Source organism: Scomber japonicus, chromosome 7 (assembly GCF_027409825.1).
Source record: "Scomber japonicus isolate fScoJap1 chromosome 7, fScoJap1.pri, whole genome shotgun sequence".
In the NCBI taxonomy this organism is placed as follows: Eukaryota; Metazoa; Chordata; class Actinopteri; order Scombriformes; family Scombridae; genus Scomber; species Scomber japonicus.
The window spans coordinates 31,215,739-31,238,060 of NC_070584.1; the positions used below are offsets into that span (position 1 = coordinate 31,215,739).

The 22,322-nt window shown below is 41.4% G+C and overlaps 1 protein-coding gene across 1 annotated transcript in view; it reads right to left on the reverse strand.

The window, feature by feature from the left end:
• Nucleotides 1-305: 305 nt before the first annotated feature.
• The window catches only part of nos1apa (nitric oxide synthase 1 (neuronal) adaptor protein a), a 242,419-nt gene continuing 220,402 nt past the window's right edge, over nt 306-22,322 (reverse strand). Inside the window, exons 11-13 of the mRNA XM_053321855.1 lie at nt 4,105-4,301; nt 2,921-3,045; nt 306-1,044 (exon numbers count right to left, since the gene is read on the reverse strand). Coding sequence (XP_053177830.1) covers nt 378-1,044; nt 2,921-3,045; nt 4,105-4,301 — 989 coding nt within the window. The 3' untranslated portion in view covers nt 306-377. The remainder of the gene's footprint in view (nt 1,045-2,920; nt 3,046-4,104; nt 4,302-22,322) is intronic.

Sequence of the window (22,322 nt, forward strand, 5' to 3'; positions counted from 1 at the left end):
GCTGGTCAGCTTTGCTTTGATATCATTAGAAAAAGGAGTTGGTGATGCCCGACTGACCCTGAATCAGTCATGTTTTTTTTTGGAGGGTCAGATTTTTTTTTTTTATCACCATGATCGTCCATAAACTCGTCCACACATCTAAGAAGCTGCTAAAAAGTTTAAAAAACAACAACATCTGGCCCCCCTGCCCTGGTTTCTGGTTTCTGAAAGCACTTGTTCCCTTTTCCTAAAGTAAAGCCTGGAGCAGGGCGAGTTAGATATTTAAAAGTGGAGGTGAATATTTGATCCGCGGTGCTTTTTTTTTTTTTTTTTTCTTTGTGGAAATCAAATAAAAAAATTCCAATCTTTTTTAATCATACTGAAGCGTTTCCTGCTTGTTACTCAAATGACAGCAGGTCCGGGTGGTGCTCTGCGTCTTCAGCGCTCACCCCGTTGCCTTTTGGGGCTCCGTTCCCCAGCAGGACTTCCTCGCCCAGGCTGATGCGACAGGGAGTTTTCCCTGAGCGGGGGGTGGAGGCCAACCTGGAGTCTGGCCCCGGCGCTTTCTGCCAGACGTCGCAGGGTTTGGCTCTGGGCTCCAGCTGTGGTGGATCCTTGTTGATGAGGTCTGGCACAGAGAGCTGGAGCTGATGCTGAGGTTCCTCTGAGCTTCCTTCTGTGTGTTTATCTTTCACATCTTCTTCTTCTTCTTCTCCTCCGCCAATCACTCCGTCTACCTTCCCGTTGCTCCCCGTCTGCTCTGATTCAGCGGTGACTTTCTTCTCCGTGGTGATATCTGTCAACCTGTTATCCAGCTCGTCTTCCTCCCTGTCGCCCGGCTGCTGCTGCTCCTCGACGCTCCTCGGCTCCTCCTTGACGATGAGAGGAGTCTTGTCAGGGGAGGAGAGGAAGGTGGAAGTGTCTGCTGTAGGGTCCGGAGAGGAGACCACCGGGTCAGAGGAGATCATCATGTCCTGGGTGGTTTTCAACGCCCGGGGGAGACGCTTCTTTCCCGACGGGGGAGGCGGGTCTAGGCGAGGGAAGGAGTCGAAGGAGGAGATGTGACTGGAAGAGAGGATGAGGAAGGTGGAAAGAAGAGAAACTTTATTTATATAGAACCTTTCAGACAGGCTAGCGCAGTTAGAAGAGATTTACAATTAGTTGATAATGAGATAAAACAAGTGACAATATAAAGAAAATGAATTTAAAAAAACTAAGAAGAAATTAAAAGATAAAAACTGAGACTGATGCACTCAATAGAAAATAAGAATGATAAAAAAAATGTTTAGAAAACGTAAATAAAAAATAAGTAAATAAATAAAAATGTCATAAATAAGTAAAATAAGATAGAAAAGACAAAAGGTTTATTAAAAGTCAGAGTGAAAACTTGGTTAAAATAGATTAAAAAGACCAAAAAAAAATCTATGATAATATATTTTTTGGCACACAAAATTAAAAAAATTAATAATAATGTTGTTTATGTCTGTGTTTATATCTAATTTATTACAAATTTTCACAAATGAAGAACAACATATAAACCTAAATATACTGAGTTGGTATTTCCCAATTAAACCAACTTTTATTTCCATGTTTGTGGTGCAAATTTGAATGCAAAAACATCACATATGGATGAGGTGGCAACACATGTGAGAGGGTTCATACCTGCACCTGTCCACCAATTAATAAGTGTTGAGTGATGGAGCATGTGTGCAGAGGAGAGGACAGATGGAGGGGAGAAGAAATATACTAAAAATATCTACTTTTAAGACTTATGAATACTCTAATGGCTCCTTTGTGTTCCCAAACACATGCTCATAGCTCAAGCTGTTACTCACAATGGCAGAAAATCACCATGGTAACGACATCCAAGGGTGGTAAGAGACAACTTATTATTACCGCTGTGCGATCTTTTAACTGTGGCGGACAGTGATGCACACTATTACATTTTAGTTCAACAAGCACGGCGGAGGATATTAAGATGCTATAAGACACAAAGCATTTATAGATAACCTCATCGATAATTAAAATACAAGAATAAAACTTGGATGAATGAGGTAATGCTTCTTTTATATACAGTTCTAGTCTAGACGCCTCATCTCTGCATGGAGGTTTTCAACAGCGAGAATCAGTCAGTCATTACATTTAAAGACTTTCGGGCTGGTGATCCGGCAAAAGCTTCACAGATCATAGCTGGCAAATTAAAGTAAATGTATCCACAGTCCAGTAAATGGAGACAAATGGGAGCTGAGCTGCTGAAAAATGACTTTTGCTTGACTGATTTTTGGTTGGAGAGACAACAGATCAATGCGTCTGGAACAAATCCTCCAAACACAGACGCACATAAACAACCCTGAAAGTATGAGCGGGTCTTTATTTGTGTGTGTGTGTGTACGTGTGTGTGTGTGTGTGTTTGTAAGCAAGTAATAAATAGACAGTTAGAAGCTTATTTCCATTTTGACTGAATAAGAGGCTGAAATAAGTCTAGACAGAAAATCTGTCTCATTCAATTTCAGGTGTCTCACCAGTGCGTCTCTGCTGTGTCATTATTAATTTAAAAAGCACATTTCACAGGCAGAAAAACTTAAATTATTCACCTTTTTCTGACCCAGTGGCTAATTTACAGTGACTGGCACTTCTTTCACAGGTCACTTTTTATTTTTTTACCCACAATTAGATCATGTCTTTTAGGTGGATTTATCATTAAGTGGAATTAAGATGAATTAGTAAGAGAGGTCAAATGAAAACTAAACACACTGAGAGACAAACCAGCTAATTTTGAGTCACAAGTAATTAATTTGGGAGATTAAATGAGTCACGTAGCTAACTTTAAACTGTGTATATAGAAGTAATTTCCACATGAATACAGAAGAAATATGTCTGTGTGTGTGTGTGTGTGTGTGTGTGTGTGTGTGTGTGTGTGTGTGTGTGTGTGTGTGTATACCTGTTTGCAGTAGTCTGGTTGATTTGATCCATGCAGCTCCACACGGCACCGACATTTTTGTTGACCTCGGTGACTCCGATGTCTCCGAGGTGGTTGGGCTCCTTTCTTCTCAGCAGGTCATTGACCTAAAAGGGGAAGGAAAGAAGGAAGATGAAAGAATAGAAATACTTTCAAGTCAGTTACATAATTAAACTTTAACACAGTCCTGCACCTGCCCAAACCTTCATACAAGGGCTGATCATGTTTTTTTGTGTCCATGTGGTTCAGTCAAATGTAAAGGGGTTAAAATATGAAAATAAACGTATGAATTACTTGCACACATTCTTTTTTTGTGGACCCAGCATCAAATTTCTGCTTTTAATCCATTTTGAGAGAATATATTAGAGGATTATGGTAAAAATGTCTAAGTGGTGTAACCATAAAAACTTTGTACCAAATAATTCAACTTGCTTAAAAACAGTAAATTCTCAATAAAACACCATATCAACTAGTTTGGCATGATCTTACATTATAACTTTTATATTAAATGGTAAATGGATTGTACTTATATAGCGCCTTTAGTCTTTACGACCACTCAAAGCGCTTTACATTACATCTCATTCACCCATTCACACACATTCATACACTGATGGCAGGGGCTACCACGCAGGGTGCCAATCTGCATATCAGGAGGAAGTTAACCATTCATTCTCATTCATACACCGTTGGCGCAGCAACAGGAGCAATTTGGGGTTAAGTGTCTTGCCCAAGGACACACCGCCAATCTTCCAATCGGAGCAACCGCTCTACCTCCTGAGCCACAGCCGCCCCATTAAATAAAGGCAATGGAATACAATTGTTTTAAATGAAGTAATTATTAGTATAAGTCCACTTAACTACACTGTAGGTGGATAACATATTTAATATCTATCATTCTTTTGTGGTTACACCATTTGACATTTTCAGGAGCATTCAGTCTTATTTTTGGTTAAAATGGTGCAAATGTCATTTCTAATGATATAAAACCAACACAAATACAAAATGTACATTTAAACAAACCTGATGCTTCTTTTAAAACTATTTTTTAAAGATATTTTTGAATTGCTCATCTTGCCAACCTTTATTTGTCACTGACCCACAACTCATATAGGTCAAATGTTAAAAGGATATACTTTATACTGGATTTCTGCTTGTGTGATGCTAACCTTTGCCCCGACAGCTTTGCCGAGGTTAATGGCGTTTTTCAGCCTCTGCTGGCCTCCGGAGGACGGAGAGTCGATAGAGTTTGTGCTCAGGTTGGGGTTCGGTGACGCTGGGGTTCGTCGGGTTGAGGACTGGCCTGTCCTGGAGGTCTGAGGACTTTGCTGCTGAGCAGTGGAGTTCTCAAACATACTTTGATCAACTGGGAGAAAAGAGAAAAGAGAGGAGAGAGGAGAAAGAGAGAGAGAATTGGATGAATGCACTGCGGGATGTGGACAAAAAGTATCTTTTAACAGCAGATATTGAAAAAGCTGCAGACTTTGCTTCAAGCATAAAAACAATACAAATGGGATGTTTACTCTGGGAATGAGATGCACATCCTCCATTTTTGAGGTAAAATGAAGGGACTACTCCATTGTTTTGTGTATTCAGCATGTTGCTAAATACACTACTTCTGCGTGATATTATACCACCTCATTACAGAACTCAGGCTTTACTGGAAAAAGCGTATTCAGCAAAAACGATTGTTTGGATCACACTATGCATATGGAGTAACAGCGGAGAAGAGGATAAAGCTGCAGGAGTAGTTTGAAAGGTGTCTTTGAACTTTTATGTAGTAATACATCTTAACTGCTGTGAATCGAATCCAAGCTGATTACAGCTCGGATTCACAGCGGTCCCTCTCCGAAAAGAAGCAAGCTGCTAACTTTTCAGAGCTTGAAGGATGGAGGATTCCTTTAAGTAAAAGTAAAAATGTCCTCCTGTTTCACTCTGCAGTTTTGCATCAGCGGGGGAAGATTAATGGGTTTCATGAGAATTCATACAGTACAACAAAGCAGAGCAGTACAGTAACATTGCATGTAATAAGCAGGCGATAATGCTTTAAAACAAAATATAAAGCAATGGTCATGATACATGCGTATAAATAGCAATAACACCAATGACAATGAAACAGGAATGGAGCAGGAGGCAGGATCAGAAACAACAACACATACAGTAAAGGGAAGCTCAGGTTTGTTTTCAATCCACTTAAGATGGAAGATCTTACCTCATGGGGGGAGAAACGTTTCTCGGAAAGCATTTAATAAAACACAGAAGTATCACATTTCAGATCATTTCACCTCTAAAGTAGTAGATCACTGAGCTGATTTGCTCAGTCACAATAAATGCTGCTGAATCATGATCTATGAGAGGGGGGTCTAGCCAGAGTAGAGCACAGCCTGGAGCTGCATATGCATATCTGAAAGATGCATTGTCTTGGCCAGATAAATGGAGAGAAAATATCGCCACTCGGAATCAGACGGAGCGTCAAAATCAAGCAGAGCGGGTGACCTTGACTTTACTTTGCAGGCACAAACATTTTATTTACCGTCTGGATCAAAACAGATCTGCAAAACCACACGAGCAAGAGGCCAGAGGAAATGTGATCTGATATTATGACTCAACATGATACAGAGGACGCTTAGAATAACTTCAAGGAGATGGAGAGAGAAACACGAGAAGAAGAGAACAAAGAGAAAGGACGGAGACACATTTATTTTATAGCATGAAGGCAATTATTTATAGACGTCGTCCGATTGGTAATCACTGCAGGAGAGATGTAATAAATGTAAAATGACTCAGTAGAAATGTGTCTGTGTGTGGAGTTTGTAGGAACAGACATAAGCAGATAGTCAGATTTAGGTCTGTTCTGACCTTTAATTGACATTTAAAGCCACCGTGTGCAGACTGTAGCATGAAAAGACACTAGCGGACAGGCTAAAGGCCCATTTATGCTCAACGTTAAATACAGATCTGGATACAGACGGAGCCTTCTGTCTGTGCTCTGAGTTCATTTCGTCCGTATTTCTGCACGTTTCCATAAAGCTTACGGATACGGACCAAACGGAGCAGTACCACCGGAAACCATGTGGGGGCAGTGTTGCTGTCACTACTTGATACGTAGCTCTAGTGAGACACGAAGAAGAAATAACAATGGAGGAACTTTTTGAGGAAAGGTTTTGCGAGTTGGTTAGAAACTTTAAACATATGGTTTTTGTCTTTTATGCAAGAGGAACATTATCAATATCTCCTCCACAGTCGCCATGTTTGTTTTTGAGTTTGTTGTTTTCATAAACTTTTGACTCTGTGCTGCCCCCTGGTGGATGTATTGATTATCATCCATGCTAACGTAAAGGACGCATGGAAGTATGTGAGCAGTGACGGTAACCACGGAGACAGAAACTACCTGGTGAAGTTATTTATTAGGTGAAACATTTGCCAAACATTTGATGCTTCCAGCTTCTCAAATGTGAGGATTTTTGTGCTGCTCTTTCTCTCGTCTCGCCTTGTGCTTCAGTTAATTCTTTGGGTTTTGGTCTGTTGGTCAGAAACTTGCAAATTAAAGTTAAGTCATTTAGTTGGGTTGTGGGAAATTGCAATTGGCATTATGGTGTTTAACAGACCAAATCAACCAATCAAATAATTGAAACCTTATTTTTTTTTTGTTTTGCTGCTCACATAAATTTAACCTAAATCTATGAGCATTTCTTTCTACACCACTTAGAAGTTTGTAGGTAAGCTAAAACAGCGTTTCATTGTAACGTCTGATTGTTGGTGTGATTCTGATTTGTGTTTGCAGTGTTAAAATGGTGAAACTTCAAAAAGGCACTTAATTTACAGCAAGCAACTGGGCCACATGTCCCTCCCACTTTAACTCCTAATGGAGAGGTAATGGATGGGCTTTGTAATGCAGTAAACCCCCTTGGAGTGATTCCTGAAGGGAACTAGAAAGGAGGAGAAGTTTGTAAGCAATATGTCTGACATTGTGCTCTGTAAAATGTATGTATACTTATAAAAATTTAATGTTTTGCTGCTTTTCTTTCCACTCCACCGTCTTCTAGAGACTCATGCTGGTGATGTGATTTATAGCCACTGTCTATGAACATTTCTCTGCAGGACCGTCTCGGAGCCTATACTGAAACTTATTGCTATTAGAGCTCCGCCATATTCTAAACAAATGCAAATTTTGTGTGGGTCTGTGTGGGAAAGGCTGTGAAATATGGGGCTGCACACAAAAGAAAACAATGGTATTTATCCTTATTCACAGGACCAAACAAATAAGCGACAGGGTGCATGAATGTCATCCTGCAATTAAAAGCTTTTTGTCCATCATGTGTCGCTTTTAGATACCGCCATGGACGACTGACTTCTTTAAAGGTTACCAAGAAACAAGGTTAATTTTTTAAAAGGAATTGACTGTTCAAATGAAACAGCAAATGTCTTTCCTCTCTCTCTCTCTCTGAGGTCATAGCTCATGTGTAGACAGCCTTAACTGTGTTTTCAGACAGAATGCAAAGTCATGCAATTACAATACAAAGTCAATGCAGAGATACGATTAGACGCTAATTCTGCTGGGTGGGGAAAACAAGGACGAGACTGTGTGAGTTGTTTCGGCTGGAGTGGAAAGGTGACACTCTCACGGACACGGTCAGTGCATCTATTTGATAGCTAACTTACAGCTAATGTACAGTTGATATTTTTAGGAAAGTGCCTGTCTGACATTGGATTGGGGGCCTGTGTCTGACAGTTTTCATAACTTTTTGAAAACCGCCAATCTGACATTCACACCTCTCTTACACTGTGATGGTCAGAGGTTAGAAAGTGAGCAGGGCTAAAACTTTCTCTCTCTTTCAAACTCTCTTTTCTTCATTCCTTATGACTATTTCTATCACTGTTCAATAGTAAATGGACTGTACTTATATAGCACCTATGTAACGGAAACTGACACAAGGATACGACTGTGTGAGAGGTTTCAACTCGAGTGGAAAGCTGATACTAAGACACACTCTCACGGACATAGCCTATGCATGTATTGCTAGCTATGTTACAGGGAAAAGGAAAGTGCTTTTTGGATGTTGGATTAGGGGGAATTTGCAACCCGACATTCACACCCGCCTCACACGGTGATGGTCAGAGGTAAGAAAGTGAACAAGGCTAAAACTCATCTTCTGGAGCGCCTTGGTAGCTGAGTGGTTACCGTGCATGCTAGATAAAGGCAGCATCCCTTCATTTCCGGCAAGGGACCTTTCCTGCACCTCATCCCCACCTCTCTCTCTCTTCCTGTTTCCTGTCGGCTTCTCTGCCATCCACTATCAAATACAATGAAATCTTAAAAACTCATCTTTCAAACTTTTTTCATTCTTTACAACCATTTCTGTTACTGTTCGAATGGTAAATGGACTCTACTTATATCCCGCTTTTCTCATCTTCTGAGCACTCAAACAACTTTTACACTACAATTCACATTCAACCACTCACACACACATTTATATGCTGATGCTCCAGCCATCAGAAGCAACTTTGGGTTCAATATCTTGCCCAAGGACACACGGTCATGTAGACCGGAGGAGCCAGGAATCCAACAACCGATCTTTCGATTAGTGGACGATCTGCTCTACCTCCTGAGACACAGCCGCCCACTCAACTGAACCACTGAGCTTAATGCTGGATGTACAATGATAAAGTGTTTTGAGGCCTTTTGGAATGACTGTCAATACTTTAGACTCCTAATGAGCTTCTTCTCCTTTTCGGGCATATATCGGATAGGAGGGATCACTGGGAAATTAGATGGTAAGGTAGGTAAATAACTGATAAACGTCCCCCATACGTAAAAAGCTCCAAAAAAATCAACTCTTAAGAAACTGATAACAGGAAATGAAAGGCTGGTGGATGAGAAAATGTTCAGTCATGTTGCCTTTGAAATTACACACAGTACAATTACATTTGCATACTCCATTCAATTTGTTCTTTTTCTTCCTTCTCAATGTCTCTCTCTCTCTCTCTCTCTCACTCTTTCTCTCTCTTTTTCTCTTGTGGTTTTAAAGTGACCGTCAGACTCAGAGAAGTCTTCTAGTTAGTTGGCAGCCATTGTGTGCAAAACTCCTCAGTCTGCCTCTGTGCCTGCTGTACATTCGTTTTTCTCTCTCCTCTCTCTCTCTCTCTCTCTCTCCCAGTGGGGTTGAATCATAAATAATGGCTCTGCTACTCCTCTATAGCGCTATTTCAATATCCACAAATTGAAAGATCTAATGTTAGTGGGTCCTGTTTCCTCCCGACAGGACGCTCATTCATTGCTGCTTAACAGACGGTCTGTTCAATTTGTCACTTCCTCTGCTGAGATTTCCCACCAGCGTCTGTATCTCACAACTGAGAATTTCATTCCCGGCAAACAGCAAATCTATGTCCTTCCAATTAGCGGAGATGGGACACTCTTCTGTGCAGACGCTCCGCTGTGATTTAGGCTGATGAAGGTGGGGTTTTTTTTGTGTGTGACTTGCCTGGTGATGCATTCAAATTAGAGATGCAATTGTTAAATCATTGCACGCTGCAATCTCAGTGGCAGCAAGGCAAGTTTTTCAATGAAGACTGTTCTACACCATCATCACACATTAAGTTTTTAACACAGATATCAATGTGAATAGAAGGTTGTTTAAACTTCTATGGCCGTGTTCACACTGCAAGCCAAGATCCGATTTTTAGCCCATCTAGATTGGAACCAGATGCTCTTATGAAGTCTGAACAGTCATAAATCACATGAGATCCGATTGTTGCAAACCAGATTGAAACCACCTTTGGGAGGAAGTTTCAAATCTCATTTGGACAGATGTGTCTGAGTCTGAACAGCTCCAAACACTCACATCAGATTTGACTGTCCATGATGTCTCTCTACGCCGCTACGTTACGTCACTCTATGCGACACCAGACCCGCGCTTATTTGAGTTGTTGTTGCTAGGTGATATCACTGGAGGACCAAACCATATTCTTAATATTTGGGGAGATGGCTCGGTTGAAGCGTAGCTCAAGGGTTTGTTGTTGCTGTCGCAATTATATGACATAACACAATATACACTAGATGACGTCTCCGCTCTGACAATGTTGCCACGGCAACCTGTCAGATTGGTCATTAATGTGGCCCAGTCTGAACAGAACCAAATCCGATTTGGACACTTGCTAAAAACAGTGTGGACAGTCAGGCCTAAAAATCAGATTTGAGAAGGAATCAGATTTGAATCAGATTTGCCTGCAGTGTGAACGCAGCCTAAAAAAGCACTGAGTCACAGTCGCCTACTATATACTAAACTCTCCTAGGGCTGCAACTAACAATCAATTAATCTACTGATTATTTTCTCATTTAATTGATGAATTGTTTGCTCTGGAAAGTGTCAGAAAATAGTGAAAAATGACCATGAGAGTTAACGGTGACCTCCTGAGATGTCCTGTTACTTCCAAATATATTCAGTTTACAGTGATGCATGGTATAGAAAGCATGAAATCCTCACATGTGCAAGGTTGGAACCAATTTTTTGCATTTTTTTGCCTTAAAAACGACCTAAATGATGATTTGATGATAAAAACAGTAAAAGATTCATATGACTAATCAACTTCTTGTTAGAGCTCTACATCTACCTATGTTTTAACGATGCAGTAAGTTTGAAAAATGACAAAATGAGACACAATTTGAATATAAATATGCAAACTAAACTCACAGCTTTGGAGATTTGAGGTGATAATGAAGTGATAAAAACATGTCAATCATCAAACTGGATATGTCGGGGGGGGTGTCCAGCTTAATTTCTCATATGCGATACAAGATAAAACACATTAAGTTTGAGTGTAATAACTGCTAGAATTATATTTGTAATATAAATGTTCAGACAGAGGCGACGCGTAGGTGCTGTGGGAATAATCATCTCCAAAAAAGTTGTAATCAGAGTTAATATAAAATCCGATGGGAATTTGACTCTGGAGAACTCCTGAAGCCTGTTTGTTTAGTTTCAGCAGATTACTTTCTGTGTGTGTGTGTGTGTGTGTGTGTGTGTGTGTGTGTGTGTGTGTGTGTGTGTGTGTGTGTGTGTTATTTTTGTATTTAATTGCAAACACGCCTGAAGGATTTCATCTGTAATAATTGTCGCTTATTAACGCTGAAATGAGGATTTCTTTTCTTTCATCCTCCAGGAGCAGCTGCGGATTAACGGCATTATTCAAACAACAAACCAGATTAGAAACAGATACAGAAACACAATCTTCACGCTGTTTTCGGTTGTGTACAGTAATACCCCCCCCCCCCACACACACACACACACACAAACTTCAGCTATTTCATGACGAGTAATCAGTCACAGAGAGTGGGATGAGGCAGAAAGCAGAAAAAAGGGACATTTAGTTGAGCATAAAATAAAAGTGGTCAACAAAACTAAAGTAAAGGCTTTCACTCCCACTTATGTAAGAGCACCAGACAGCGAGAATCAACTGAAGTAATAATGCAATCTTCTGCAACGCTAACAAACTCAGAAAGTCTGCCCTTAAAGTAAAAACTCTTATTAATCCCACTGTGTAATCCTAGTCTAGCCTCGAGGGAGTAAAAAAAAAAAAAAAAGTGAGTCCAGAGAAAAAGAATAAAGACTCAAAACTGGTTTTAATTGCATTCATTTTACACCCAAGTGTGAATGAGCAATCAGTGAGAGTCTGTGTTTTAAAGATTTGAGAGTAATGTCTAATGAAATGTCTACATCAGGGGTGTCAAACATGCGGCCCGTGGGCCAGAACCGGCCCCGCCGAGGGGTCCACTTCGGCCCACTTTCCTCCCTGTCTTTTTTTCCTTCCTTCCTTCCTTTTTTCCATCTGTCCTTCCTTCCTTCCATCTGTCCTTCCTTTCTTCCATCTGTCCTCCCTGTCTTTTTTTCCTTCCTTCCTTCCTTCCTTCCATCTGTCCTTCCTTCCTTCCACCTGTCCTTCCTTCCTTCTATCTGTCCTTCCATCCTTCCATCTGTCCTTCCTGTCTTCTTTTCCTTCCTTCCTTCCTTTCTTCCATCTGTCCTTCCTTCCTTCCACCTGTCCTTCCTTCCTTCTATCTGTCCTTCCTGTCTTATTTTCCTTCCTTTCTTCCATCTGTCCTTCCTTCCTTCCACCTGTCCTTCCTTCCTTCTATCTGTCCTTCCATCCTTCCATCTGTCCTCCCTGTCTTTTTTTCCTTCCTTCCTTCCTTTCTTTTTTTTATTTCACCAGTCTCACTCCGCACTTTGACTCCAGCTGTGCCTCAGGGCTGTTTTCAGTGTTTTGACAGCGGGTCAAATTCAAGCCAAGTCTTTGTTGATCAAACTGCAAATCTAAAATGTACAGCTAGTCTCTCAGGTGTTTGGATGCTGACCCGTTATCCTGACACCATATAAACATTTTCTTTTAGAGCTCTATCAACAGATCAACAGTGTTTTTACATTCAGATGCAGAGGCGTCATAAATACATTTTTCAGGCTTTTCAGGCTTTTCCTGCTTTTATGAGCTCAAAATGTTAGATCTTTAGAAATACGTTGCCACCATAGACTGTATAGAAAGAAAGAAATGGACGTAACATCCGTGACGTCACCCATTGGTTTGTGGACTGCTGCTCGGAAGCCAATAGTATCGAATCTGGGCAGCGCCATCTTGAAAATTTCAGGTGCATGCTGGGAAAAATAAAAACACGGATTCTACTTATATGGACATGAGGCGGAGCCATGGGAGGAGCGGGGAGGTTGCGATATGTTGTAGATCCAGCTCTCGGGGACATTGGACAATCAACCTGTCAATCACGACGTAGCCACGCCCTAATGCATACCCTGCTTTATCGTCAAATATAAAATCAGGGAGGTTCAATTTCACAAATGAACATGAAGGCTTTAAACTAGCGATTGAGACCATAAACACATTTTGAAAACGTTTACTGAGGTTAGAAATCAAGTGAGAAGTTGGTGAATTCTCCATTGACTTGTATAGAGACGGTCGCCCCCTGGTGGCCTTTTGATAGAATGCAGTTCTAAGTTACTTCCACGTTGGCCTCATTTCAGAGGACCGGAGCTCCCCGCCTGGTTGCTACACTGATAAAAACAATATTATTTATTATATGTGAGAGGCTACTTTAGATTAATGTAAATTCATGATAATTTGTGACGGCTCCAAGGCCTCTGGGATCCGAGTAGTGGCTCATTATAGGAGAGATAGCCAACATCTGAATTGGTGTGAATGAATAAATAGAGGTCTGAGCATTTGTGTTATATTACTATGTATGGAAAGTGCTATACATATAAAGTCTGATTGATTAAATGATTGATTGATAATATTTTTTAATTGACAGTGAATGAATGAATAATAAATGTAAACACTGTATTTGATTTGTTAGTATGTACTTTGAACACTTTTTCCCTTTTTACACCAGTTTGTTGAATACTGCTCAACTCATCTATAATCAATAGAGTCTGATATTACATGAGTTTGACTGGAAACACTGAAAATTAACTACATTATACAGTACAATTTTTTCTGATATCGTGTATAAAATAATGAATATTTACATTTTACACTTATTTCTTAATCTTCAGGAATAACTAATAGCGGTAATATTACATAGCTGTGTGAGCTGCGTCCGCCCTTTAGATGAGTCAGACATGTTTCTCTCAGTTTCAAGAGGCAAACACTGTTATTTAAGTGTTAAATCAACCATTAGCTGCTGCTTTAATAACCCCCACAACATGTTTCCACTGAAGGCTAATTTTTTCTACATATATTCCTCTATCGTAATAAGTAATAATGATTAATCATGATGTAATTTTGATTATAGCTTTCATTATGCGGAGCTGGTAATTGGCCAGCTCAGCTTCCTCTCACCCTCTCAGGGAGCACGTGTGCGACTGCGGCACCAGCGTGAGGTTGTAATTAGCTCGGCTCCGCTTTAGCATCGCCGATCAAAGTGCCAAACCCTGAGCTTTGTTCTTAGCTGAGGGTAACCCACTTCTGTCACTGAGACGAGGGGGAACACACACTGAGCCGTGTACACACACCCACGCACACACACACACACACACACGCCCACACGCACACACACACACACACACACTTCTCTCCACTGAACCGTAGTGTATAGATAAGTCTCTTTTAAAATAGTTTCTAAGATTTTCTTTAATAAAAAATAGCTGAATATAACCTGACTTTCAGATGAATTGGACTAGACTAATTATTTTTGTTTTGTTTTTTTACTTTCTTTATTTTTCTCATTGTCAACAAATCTCATGTCCAGATTTTAATCAAGAATAATTTGATCCACTTACAAGTATTGTGTGTGTATCCAGAGTCTGATATATCTTATTCCTCTGTGCTTTACACCTCCATTGTTATCCATAAAAACATGTTACTTGTAAGTAGATCAATAATCCCTTGGAAAGGAGGGAAGGAAGGGAGGAACAAGGAAGGAAGGAAGGGAGGAATGGAGGAAGAAGGAAGGAAAGGAGGGAGGGAGTAAGGAGGGAGGGAAGGAAAGGAGAGAGGAAGGGAGAAAGAAGGAAGGAAAGGAGGGAGGAAGGGAGAAAGAAGGAAGGAAACGGGGGAGGAAGAAGGAAGGAAAGGAGGGAAAAAGAAGGAAGGAAGGAGGAAGGAAGGAAGGAAGGAAGGAAGGAAGGAAGGGAGGAATGGAGGAAGAAGGAAGGAAAGGAGGGAGGGAGTAAGGAGGGAGGAAGGGAGAAAGAAGAAAGGAAAGGAGAAAGAAAGGGAGGAAGAAGGAAGGAAAGGAGAAAGGAAGGGAGGAAGAAGGAAGGAAAGGAGGGAGGGAGTAAGGAGGGAGGGAAGGAAGGAAGGAAAGGAGGAAAGGAAGGCAGGAAGGAGCGAAGGAAAGAAGGACATAAGGAAGGAAGGGAGGAGGGAAGGAAAGAAGGACATAAGGAAAGGGAAGGAAAGAAAGAAGGAAGGAAAGAAGGACAGAAGGAAGGAAGGAAGGAAGGAAGGAAGGAAGGAAAGAAGGAAGGAAGGAAGGAAAGAAGGACAGAAGGAAGGAAAGAAGGAAGGAAGGAACAGTCAATCCTGCATGTTGATCAGAAAGGCAGAGGGTGTGATGATGTTCTGGTGCAACGGTTCGGGGCAGAGCTGCGTCAGCACGAGACGCCGAGACGAGAGGAGTGGTGGACTTGAAAGGACGAGTGACCTGAATCACAAAAACACACTAATCCTCAGGCCAGACAGGGTCATTATCACTGATGTATTAAATTAGAAGTCCTCACTTGGCGACATTAAGACGTGAGAGAGAGGGAGAGGGAGTGAGAGAGAGAGAGAGAGAGAAAGGGAGAGAGAGAGAAAGAGAGTGAGAGAGAGAGAGAGAGACAGAGAGAGAGAGAGAGAGAGAGAGAAAGAAAGAAAGAGAAAGCGAGAAAGGGAGAGAGAGAGAGAGAGATGGGGGGGGAGAGAGAGAGAGAGAGGGAGAGAAAGGGAGAGAGAGAGAGAGAGAAAGCGAGAAAGGGAGAGAGAGAGAGAGAGATGGGGGGAGAGAGAGAGAGAGGGAGAGAAAGGGAGAGACAGAGTCCAATCATGACTGAGGTTTGAAATCAGGGCAGAAAAACAATGTATTCTCTCTCTCTCTCTACCTCTCTACCTCTCCCCCTCTCTCTCTCCCTCTCTCCTCTCTCTCTCTCTCTCTCTCTCTCTCTCTCTCTCTCTCTCTCTCTCTCTCTCAGACACAGACGACAGGTAGAGCCGCTCATCAATTTTTTACCTGCGTTCATTATAACATGAATGATTCAAGTGGGCGGGCTCAGGAAGGAGTCTGGCTCATGCTGATAAAATAACACATTTTTATGGGAGGGGGTGCGGGGGGGGGGGGGGGTGGGGGGGGGGGGGGGGCTATACAGGATTAATGGCAGAAGTTTCTGATTCATCAGACCAAACTCTGACTGACACTTTTTGACTTTCTCATCATCACCGTCTGCTTTCAGCCGCTCTCTCAGTCTGGGTTTCATTTCCAGTCTTACGGAAGATTAAATGTAACATTCATGAGTTTCAGTTTACAGCAGGAAACATCAAAATCCTCATACTGACAATATTATAATATACTTTTTTTTGGTATTTCAGACATTGAGATGAGATAATATATATAGTATATATTGTATTATAAGATATTTATTTTAAGACAGCTGCTCTCAAACTTCAGATTTTAAAGCTTTATTATCTCATGTTTTTTTTTATGATTCTTGTTATATTCATTCCCTGCTTATTGCTTAACCTTCCGGTCGTCCTCCTGGGTCAAATTGACCCCGTCTGTTTTGACAGTTCCCTCCTTCCTACCTTCCTTCCCTCCTTCCTACCTTCCTTCCTTCCCTCATCCCTTCTTTCCTTAATTCCTCTTTTCCTTCCTCCCTCCTTCCTTTCCTTCCTTCCCTCCTCCCATCCTTCTTTCCTCTGTCCTTCTTTCCTTCCTTCCTCTTTTCCTTTCTCCCTTCCATCCTTCCCTCCTTCCTACCTCCTTTCCTTCCTCCTTCCTTCCCTCCTCCCATCCTTCTTTCCTCTGTCCTTCTTTCCTTCCTTCCTCTTTTCCTTTCTCCCTTCCATCCTTCCCTCCTCCCTCCCTCCTTCCCTTCCTTCCTTCCTTCCTTGACTCGAGGACAAAAGGAGGGTTAATTGTGTTGTATGTTTCTTGCTCTCAGCTTTCTGATAAAAAATACTAAAACATTTGAAGGCTTTACTAGTATGTGGGCATTTAAATAAGTTAGCAGTGTTGGTATGGGAATACAAGAATGCAAACATGCATGTCTCAATGTTAAGTGAGGCAAACAACTGAAAACACATAAATGAAATTGTTGTTTCTTATACAGATGATACTGTATTAATGTTTTAAGGCATTTTAAACAAGTTCTGATACTTTTAATTATTTACATTAGCATTCCCTCATGCACCAACTTTATGGTTAAAGTTATAATCCAAGATTTTCATTTATTTATTGTTCTAAAGCATTAAATTTATTACTACTTTTGTTCCAGTCACAAGTAAATCCCTTTATGTAGAGATGCTGTGTTTGCCTTGATACAAGTATATTCATAAAGTTAGTTTTTTTAAAGGTTTTACGTCTTGTGTTTTTTTACTTCTTTCCTTCCTTCCTTCCTTCCTCCCTCCTTTCCTTCCTTCCTTCCTCCCTCCTTCCTTCCTTCTTCTTCCCTCCCTCCTTTCCTTCCTTCCTTCCTCCCTCCTTTCCTTCCTCCTTCCTTCCTCCCTTCTTCCTTCCTTCTTCTTCCCTCCCTCCTTTCCTTCCTTCTTCCTCCCTCCCTCCCTCCTTCCTTCTTCCTCCCTCCCTCCTTTCCTTCCTTCCTTCTTCCTCCTTTCCTTCATTCCTTCCCTCCTCCCATCCTTCTTTCCCTTTCTCCCTCCCTTTTTTAATGTTTTAATGCATCTTGGGACCATGTAGGAAATAAATATTTAACTTACACATGTTATCCCTTGGACCTTTGTAATGTAATCCATAAATAAACCTTATAGTAACATCGACATGAAATGAAAACATGACTTGTTCGTCTTTTGTTGTACTTTTGATGGAGTAACAGTTCAACATCTACTACATCAAAGTGAACTGATATCTTAATGATTATAACTTTAAGTATCTGGAAAGTTTAAGGGGGAAGAAATGGTTGGAGAAAGATTGTGGTCACAGAGATATAAGTCATTATTCACTCTCTTGTCAGGAGAATATAAGAGTTTCTCACATTATTATACCTTTTTCTTTTCTGCTTGTTTGATAGAAAAAGAAAAAGAAATCAATTAACAGCCGTTTGAATAAATCTGATAAATCTTAAAATGGAGACATCATATATTGATATATTTGTTATTGTCGATGTTCAGCTTTTTTAATTAGATGTGTTATCTTGTAGCACTCTCTCCGTCTAATCTACAGCCTATTCTCCAACCAAATTTCCTCTGGGACATTAGTTCAATTTAATCTAATCTAATCAGCTTGATTTGTTGTTTTTCCCGCTCTCAGTAGAGCGTAAGGAGGAACAGGACGGACAGCACAGCACAGCACTAAACTCTCAACCCTTGACTGAGGCTCTATCTACAAAGCTGACCTCTCCCCTCATCCTCCTCCTCTCCCTCCTCCTCCTCTTCCTCCTCCTCCTCCCAAACAGGGCCTAGCAAATTGTACACAGAGCAGAGCAGCAAACTTCGAATTCCATCCCCAAAAACATCAGTCCTCCAGCATCTATCATGTCATGACAGCCTGAGCCTCCCAGCCTGACCCTGAGTCCCTCCGGGGGGAAAACAGAAGCCTCATTAAGAAATCTGACCTGTCTTCTCCTCCTTCTCCTTCTTTTTTCTGGCTTTTTCACTCGTTTACCTGAAGTATCCTCCTCACACAAAACCATTTTACACCTCAGGATATTGTTCTATTGGGAGAAGAAGTATTTAGGCTACATGGTATAAACACTTTAAAGGTAAATTAGTATGAATGGAACTCAGAAAAAATGCCTCTGACTGTGCAAATACTTTAATTTCTAATTAGCATCTAAAGGTTCTGAAATGCTGTTTAGTGTGTGGAATCAGCTAATTAGCTACCTAGCTGCTAATTGACGTTACTGGTGCACTTTTCTACGATGAATGGCCCGCTGAGGGGTGCAATCCGGCCCACTTGGCATCCTGTGTTCTTTTCCTTCCTTCCATCTGTCCTCCCTACCTTCATTTTTTCCTTTCTTCATTTCTTCCTTTGTCCTTCCTTATATCTGTCCTTCCTCCCTTCCTTCCTTCCCCCCTCCCTTCCTTCTGTCTGTCTGTCCGTCCTTCACTCTCTGTCTTTCCTACCTTTCTTCCCTCCTTCCTCTCTTCCTTCTTTCCTTCCCTCCTTCCTCTCTTCCTCTCTTCCCTTCCCTCTTTCCTTCCTTCCTTCCCTCTATCTTTTTAATGATCTGGCCCACATCAAATGTTTTTTTTTTCATTACCGACCATATTTAAAGGACTTTAACCAGTTAGTATTGAATATTTTATATACTTTAAGATTGTATTTAAACATTGGCCATCTTAAATCTTGTTTTCATTTGAGAGCAAGGGCTTTAAGTATTAAAGAATACATAAAAACCTAAAATAAAAAAGAGGTTATATTTGTCTCCCAACTTTCATTTGCTCATTTGAAAAAAATGAATACTTTTCCAAACTAGTTGTGTAATGGAATACGTGTGAGCTGCAGAAAATTTAGTGTCACATTGGAGATAAATTAAGTTATATTTATCCCTTTTTTTTGCTGATCTGAAAAATTATCCAATACATGACTGAGAACCATGATACCATCCTCACCCTTAACCCTTAACATGCACATTTACTGCAGTGCTTCCTCCAATTAGCCCACATAGAAGCTGTTTTTATTACTTTGTCCAGCTCCCAAACAGGTTGAAAAAAAAAATCCACTGCCAGGTTCACTTCAACAGTTTAATGTAGTGCTTCAAGTATTTCCTTATCTTCTTGTAACCTTGCAGATACCTGAGATGCCCTCCCTCCCTCCCTCCCTCCCCCTGTTTATAAAAATGTGATTTAATTAAAATGCTGGTCTGTACATACTGCAGCCATTCTTGTAGCTGACGAGTCTCACTCAATGACGTAAACACGGACGTTACTACTATTGTGTCGCCTGAATGTAAAAACGGAGGATTACTTAGATAAAGAAAGAGCAGAGCGTGGATGGCAGGAAAGGACACGGGAAGAAAAGACGCGGAGGAGAAAGGAAATCAATGGAGGCAGTGATTGCAGGATGTTATGCTAATCTAAGCTACAAAGATGAATGCGTCAATGTATGCTACAGACTCATCATCATGACGTTAGGTCCTTATTGGGTGGAAACATGAAACTTTTAGGATATTAAAGGGTACGACCAAATAAAAGTCAACAATCCCCCCAGGCCATGTAGTAACAGAGCTGTTGACTGATGATTATTGTTTTCTGATTGTTACCAAAATGCTTGAAAAGTTGGGTATAATTTAATAAAACTAAGGACAACAACAGGCATGCCAGCAGTGAGTCAGGTACTTTTGACCAGATGATGGTGCTAAATGGCTCACCACAGAGATTGTAATTCATCCTGAGGGGAACATGAATGCCTGTACCAGATTAAATGACAACCCATCCAATATTTGATGGGAAATTTAACTTAAAACCCCCTAACGAACTTCATGGTGAAGCAAGTCTGTAAGATTCATCATCTGGGAGTCATGAATGTTTGTGCCAATCCATCTGATAGATTTTGAGATATTTTACAGGATAAGTAAGAACTTTAAGAAGGAAAGAAAGGAGTAAGGAGGGATGAAGGAAGGAAGGAACGAACGAAGGAACGAAAGGAGTAAGGACTAAAAGAGGAAGGAATTTAGGAGAGAAAGAAGGAAGGGAGGAAGGGAGGAAGGAAGGAAGGAAGGAAGGAAAGAAAGGAGTAAGGAGGGAGGAAGGAAGGAAGGAAGGAAAGGAGTAAGACTAAAAGAGGAAGGAATTTAGGAGAGAAGGAAGGAAGGGAGGAAGGGAGGAAGGAAGGAAAGGAGGAAAAGAGGAAGGAAAGAAGGAGAGAAAGAAGGGAGGAAGGAAAAGAGGAAGGAAGGAAGGAAGGAAGGGAGGAAGAAAGGAAGGAAGGAAGGAAAGAAAGGAGTAAGGAGGGAGGAAGGACGGAAAGGAGGAAAAGAGGAAGGAAGGAGAGAAGGAAGGAAGGAAGGAAGGAAGGAAAGGAGTAAGGACTAAAAGAGGAAGGAATTTAGGAGAGAAGGAAGGGGGGAAGGAAAAGACGAAGGAAGGAAGGAAGGAGGAGGGAGCAAAGAAAGAGGGAAGGAAGGAAAGAAGGAACAGTCAAAAGAGACGGGGTCAATTTGACCCGGGAGGACGACACGAGGGTTAAGCTACAATACCAGCACGGCTAAATATCAAAGTGCTTCAAGAGAAAAATCCTCCCTACAAGAAAATCATGATGCATTTTGCAATTTTGAGTCTTTCTATGTGGTGTTGCATTTTCTGCCTGCAATCTGTCTGATATTATCTCTACACATTTCCAGTACAGCAAATGTCAGTCGACTGAGTTTCTACTGACGGCTGCCTCAACAGACCACCATGCAGCCACATCACATGTCACACATGTCTAATTAAAGGGAGCAAATTGAAGTTTGTTTCTCAGCTTTGGGAAACCCTGCTCTCTTTTACTTACAACACTATTCCGGTAATATCACGCATGTCTTCTCCACGTGCATGTCAAACCCGCAGCCGCATTGGATTCAGTTCACTCCGCTTGCTTGGCACTTGTTCATAAGCATTCTGGGAAATGGCTGACCAAAGTAGGAGCAGTCGAAGCAGTGAATCACAAAACGTCATCGCAAAATAATGTTTGAGATACATAAAACATAAAACACCGTGTAGGAGTCATAAATCTCTCCTGTTGTCCTCGAGTCAAGGAAGGAAGGATGGAAGGGAGGAAGAAGGAAGGAAGGAGGGAAGGAAGAAGGAAGGAAAGGAAGGAAGGACAGAGGAAAGAAGGAAGGAAGGAAGGTAGGGGGGAGGGAGGGAGGGAGAAAGGTAAAGAGGAAGGGAGGAAGAAAGGAAAGAAGGACAGAGGAAAGAAGGAAGGGAGGAAGGTAGGGAGAGAAAAGAAAGAGAGAAGGAGGGAGGGAAGGGAAGGGAAGAAGGAGGGAGGGAGGAAGGCAGGCAGGACAGAGGAAGGACAGAGGAAAGAAGGAAGGAAGGAAGGAGGGAAGGAAAGAAGGAGGGAAGGAAGGAAGGAGGGAAGGAAAGAAGGAGGGAGGGAGGGAGGAAGGAAGGACAGAAGGAAGGAGGAAAGAGAGAGGAAGGAAAGAAAGAGTGAAGGAAGGAGGAAGGAAGGACAGACAGAAGGAAGGAAGGAAGGAAGGAAGGAAGGAAGGAAGGAAGGAAGAGTCAAAACAGACGGGGTCAATTTGACCTGGGAGGATCTAAACAAGGAAAGGAAAAAAAGAAATAGGAGACAGAAATAAACAGGAATGGCATAGAGAGAGAGAGAGAGAGAGAGAGAGAGAGAGAGAGAGAGAGAGAGAGAGAGAGAGAGAGAGAGAGAGAGAGAGAGAGAGAGAGAGAGAGAGAGAGAGAGAGAGACCAGACTAGAGAGAAGGATTTCAGGTTGTATCCAGACATGTTTGGTTGCCTTCAGTCTCCTCCGTATCAAAGTCATCAGATCAATAATTCATTCGGCCATTTTGCCACATCAGTGTGTGTCTGACCCAACGGCTCCTCGGGGAGTACCAGAGTGTGTAAGAGACAAATGTAGAGTGAAGCCATGAATGAAGGAGGAAGGGAAAACGAGGCGGCAGGAAAATAACGCATCAGTTACTCTGAGTTGTACTTTCGGCCTTTTTTTCTCTTTTGACTGATTTTGTTTGTTTGTGTCTGAGTATTTCTGGCTTCTAGTTTCCAT